Source organism: Primulina huaijiensis, chromosome 3 (assembly GCF_012295235.1).
Source record: "Primulina huaijiensis isolate GDHJ02 chromosome 3, ASM1229523v2, whole genome shotgun sequence".
Classification (NCBI taxonomy): Eukaryota; Viridiplantae; Streptophyta; class Magnoliopsida; order Lamiales; family Gesneriaceae; genus Primulina; species Primulina huaijiensis.
In genome coordinates, this window is record NC_133308.1 from 8,527,379 (window position 1) to 8,532,875 (window position 5,497).

Genomic DNA, 5,497 nt, shown 5'->3' on the forward strand with positions numbered 1-5,497 from the left:
AACTCTTTATGCGAGCATTCCAACTCTCTCTAGGATCTCAAACGGTCCTATGTATCTAGGACTCAGCTTGCCCTTCTTCCCAAATCTCATCACACCCTTCATCGGTGCAACCTTCACGAACACATGATCCCCTACGGCAAACTCAAGATCTCTGCGACGCTGATCTGCGTAACTCTTCTGACGGCTCTGAGCGGTCTTCATTCTGTCTCAGATCTTGACCACTAACTCTACAGTCTGACTGACAATATCCAGCCCCAACTCTGCCTTCTCTCCTACCACGTCGCAATACAATGGAAACCTACACTTCCTCCCGCATAATGCATCATATGGAGCTATACCAATCGATGCCTGATAATTGTTGTTGTACGTGAACTCCACAAGAGGTAACTTCGGTTCCAACCTGCCCTGGAAGTCGATTAACCACGCTCTGAGTAGGTCCTCCAATATCTGAATCACCCTCTTTGACTCTCCGTCGGTCTGAGGATGAAAGGTAGTACTGAATAATAATTTGGTCTCCAATAACTGATGCAGACTCTTCTCGAAGGCAGACGTGAATCTCGGATCCCTGTCAGACACGATGGACACTGGAATCCCATGCAACCTGACTATCTCTCTGATGTACAACTCTGCATATTGAGTTATGGTGATAGTCTTTTTCATCGGTAGAAAATGAGCTGACTTGGTGAGCCGATCAACTATCACCCAAATGGCATTATATCCCCCAGTCATCCTCGGAAGCCCTGTCACAAAGTCCATGGTAATGTTCTCCTATTTCCACTCGCGAATAGGGAGTGTTCTCAGCTTCCCTGTAGGTCTCTGGTGCTCGGCCTTAACCTGCTGACATGTCAAACACTGGGAGACGAAACACAGAATATCCCTCTTCATGCCCAGCCACCAATAAAGAGTCTGTAGATCCTTATACATCTTCGTACTCTCTCGGTGGATAGAGTACAGGGTGCTGTGGCCTCACTCAAGATATCTGCTCTCAGGGAATCACTGCTAGGAACCCACAGTCGGTCATGATATCTGACTATGTCGTCAACAACTGTGTACAACCTCCGGCCCTTAGACTCATCCCTCTGTCTCCACATCTGTAACTGCTCGTCAGAGGCCTGCCCTGCTCGGATCCTGTCCCTAAATGTCGACTGTACTGTCAGGGTTGAAAGACTAGGGACATCGCCTCTGGCATAGACTGTGAGCTCAAACCTCCGAATTTCTGCCTGCAACGATCTCTGTACTGACAAGTGAGCGATCACTGCATTCTTCATACTCAGGGCATTTGCAACTACATTAGCCTTACCTGGATGATAGCTAATGTCACAGCCATAATCTTTCACTAGGTCTAGCCACCTCCGCTCTCTCATTTTCAGTTCCTTCTACGTGAAGAAGTACTTCAGACTTTTTTTATCACTGAAAATCCTGCACTTCTCCCCATATAGATAATGCCTCCAAATCTTAAGGCGAAAACCACTGCTGCTAGCTCAAGGTCATGAGTTGGATAGTTCTTCTCATGGACCTTTAGCTGTCTGGACGCATAGGCAATAACTCTGTCATGCTGCATCAGTACCACGCTCAAACCGAGTTTCGAAACATCTGCATAAAGATCCATGAAGATGGAATCATTCGAAACTATACATCTTTAGGCATGTGTGCGATAAAAGCTGCATCATTCAATCTCCTGATCAATATGCTCACCTGCATCATTCACACCTAGTGAGTCTAATGACTCAACACACCTGAAACGTTATAGCAAGTACATATACATAGAAGGCAATAATAAAAAGTATCGTAATAAAAATACATTTCATGATCTTTAAAGTGTAAACGTAAACATAATAAAATATACGTGTCAAATCATGTCTCAACATATCATCATATACGTGTACATCTCTTTTAATTGAATTTCGTTCATTAGTTGTGACTTTCTTATCAGTTCTAATCGATGGATCCATTTACGTAAAACCGTGGTATCCAAAATCGGGGACATCAGCGACAGTATTACCCATCCACTGAGCCTTGGCCTTACAGCTCATCGTATACATATACATATTAGTCACAACCAACTCCCTTCATTCAAAACGTGTCATCATTTTCATCACTTATAAAAACCTTGTATATATGTAAATTTTCCTTCAAATCAAGCATTCAATGCATTTTTCATAATTTCATACTAAAACTCGACCCGCGTGCAAAATAACTATTTTTCCCCGAAAACCCTAATTGACCATTTTACCCCTGGATCTCAAAATTTCGACCCGAAGACTACCAAACTCCTTAAAACAACTCAAAACATAATAATAAGCATTACTTAAACGTAAACTCGAGCCCATGCAAGAACTACTATAATTCGTTTTAAAACTTTAAACGAGGTCCCGGTTTTAATTCGAATTAACCCGAAACTCAACAAAATCTTTCCAAACTTAAAACATATACCATAAAATCTTACTTAAAATCCTCTAATTTGAGCCAACTAAGGTTCCCGATACCTTGCTGCAGCTTACTGAATTTTCCAACACATGTTAACAAAAACCCTAGCTACCAACGCGCGGCCCTAGCTCAATCACCAGTCCCGACCAGACCCGAACCAGCCCACACAGGACTAAGACCAGAACCTACTGGAATCAACTAACTATGACTTGCAGCCCCACTCATGCAGCCGTGCGACAAACCCCTAAAAACGTGAACCTGACGAATTCTAAGCTAGCGACCTGTCCAAGGACAACTACCAACTGTGCGCCTGGAGTAGGCCCGCACACAGCCGTGAACCCATACACACAGTTCGAACTCTAATGTGCTCAAGAACCATAACACTCGATTGGCTCCTTTACCATCCCGTCCAGCCTTGGTTCTAACACCTCAATTCACTCCCAACCTGCTGTAAAATATGCTGAAACCCTCAAGTCCGGCAGCCCCTTCGAACTGAGAACAAAAAGTGGGTTAAAACATGATAAAAATTTTGGTTCTTTCATGTACATGCATTCAAACCTGTGTAAAACATCAAACCAACAACATGTCATGCATAAACAATCAAAAACATGTAATATGGTGTGAAAGACGAGAAAAGAAAAGAATCGGGCGTGCCTTAGTGCTTATGTGCTCAAAAACTCGAAAGTATGCACGTGGGACTTGCACCGGAGAGGCGGGGAAGAAGGTTCCTTGAAAACCTATGGAGAACTTGAAGGAGGCTGCTGGTTTTTCATTTGAAAAGCTGCTGAATGAGAGGGAGGGGGCGGCCGTGGGGTAGGTTTAGGGTTAGGTTTTGATGGGGTAGAGTTTAAGTATAAAATTAGCATACTAATGGGCTCTTAATTAAAATATAAAAGGGTTAAAAGGGTTTTGGGCCCATTAAGCATTAAAATAAACCCATCAAGTCCAATAGCACCTCCGAAAAATAATTCATTTAGGTACAATTTTGAAAATATTTCCCAAACCCTCAAAAAGTCCTCCGAATCATTAAAATTTGCATATCGGTTAAAATTATGATCCGGCGAATAAAAATACCCAACCAAGGTTCATTTTCAGAAATCACACGTAAATACATCATATATTAAATAATTAAAAATAATTATTTAATAAAAATAATTTCCTGATTATCCCTGGTCTCTGTTACTCGTTTTAAAATCCTAATACATGAAACATTAAAATAACAAGGAAATAAACACCTATCCATGCAATATTCATGCATTAAATGCATAAAATTAATTAAACACATATTTTAAATAAAACCCTATTTTTTGTTACACTCTTTTTCACGGACACCTGCGCAGGGCTTTGCAAATTAAGGGCCCGATTTACACTAGAAAATTCTTGACTTGTGTGCAAGTGTATGAGCGCGACCTGGATGCATCAAATGCCGGATCGATCAAGGCAAAAATAGCTTACCTAGGCTACGCTGACTGGAGATCCCAAGAACTAAGTTTAATGAGACAACCTAATCACACTCATTTGATTTGATCACTGTGGGAGTAATCCCTAGTATATTCTTACTATGAAACTATGAATATTGCGGATAAGTTTACCAGTTTTAATCACTCTGATGAGAAGAAATATAGAATCATCTATGTGGGAGAGAAGTGAGATCGCTTTTAAGGAATTGCAAGGTTCAATTCTAGACCTTCTTGCAGAACCAGGAATTTGTTCATGACCAAAATGAACACAATCATGATAACTAAACAATATCAAGAAGAGTCCTGTCTGAGGTATATTTTAATTCACGTAATCGACTTTTAATGATTCTGATCAGAAATAATATAGAATAATCTATGTGATCGAGAAGTAGAGCCACTTCAAAAGAATTGAAATGCTAAATTCTAGACTCTCTTACAGAACCAAGAATGTGTTGATGGCCAAAACGAACACATTAATGAGAACTTATTAGTATCAGGAAGATTCATATGTAAAGTATATTTTATTCACACAAACAGTTGTACAGTTCAAATACAACACGTCTACTGTCAACTAGTGAATTATTATGCTTTAAATGTTCAAAGGGTAACACCTACCTATCTAATACAGGTTCAATTGTTAAAATTTATCATAAAACCTTTCGTATAGCTTTCAATTTCCATTCATGGTGCAAATCAAGTTTACAATTTGCACTGGAAAATGTTTACTTTTGTGCAAGAATACGAACGCGATCTGATTTCGTCGAATGTCGGATTGATCAAGACAAAAATATCTTACCTAGATTATGCCACCTTTTCCGATTTATTTTATTTTTTCCAAAAGAGAGACTTTTCACATGTTTTATGGGACCTTTCACCTGCCTGATTGTTGGTGCTCCAAATGGCTGGCTATTAGTGCTTCATATGGCTGCATATAGATGACAACCTTTGACCTTTCGTTTTGATGCAATCAGGCTATATAGTAGAGGCTAACACAAGATCTCAAACACACAATACAAATCAACAAGTCATCCCTTGTTACTGCTTTGTTCTTCCTGCTCTCCCTCTGCGCAAACTGCTTGTGGTTTTACGTAATCTTCTGATAAAGTTCAGGTATTAATTTAGTTCGCCAGCGTAGTGATTTTTGCTACTGTCGCTACAGGTTCGTTCACTTTGATCCTTGAAGCACGTACTGGAGGAGACGAATATGTTTTAAAGAAATTGTACTTGTTACAGGCCTCAGTTTGGTTTACTTATTCTTGTTGGTTTAGCATAATTCTTTTGTTTTGTTATTTTTATTTACATACACGACTCTACTATCGTTCACTGTTCTTTACCTGTGGTGTTAATGTTTTCGCTTTTAGCAAATTGGCTAACAATCTTAAAACAGATCTAATATACTCATTACGCGATTTCTTTCAGTTATGGCTTCTGAAACGAACGTGCAAAGGGAAACTGATCCTGTTGTCCCTCATGTCATTGTTCCTGTTACGCCTCAAATCGTTCCTCATGTTGCCCTACATGCTGCTAAAATTTTTTTGTCATCCATTCACAAAGAAAAACCAGATAAGTTCACTGATGTTGACAACAAGAGGTGGCAGCAGAAAATGCTA

At 40.0% G+C, this 5,497-nt stretch overlaps 1 protein-coding gene across 1 annotated transcript; it reads right to left on the bottom strand.

Moving 5' to 3' along the window:
* Positions 1–207: 207 nt before the first annotated feature.
* Positions 208–1,364, bottom strand: LOC140972462 (uncharacterized). The gene is made up of 2 exons (XM_073434886.1): positions 933–1,364; positions 208–477 (listed from the first exon to the last, which is right to left on the bottom strand). The coding sequence occupies exons 1-2, from the start codon at positions 1,362–1,364 to the stop codon at positions 208–210; spliced, it is 702 nt and encodes a 233-aa protein (XP_073290987.1).
* Between the last annotated feature and the right edge of the window lie 4,133 nt (positions 1,365–5,497).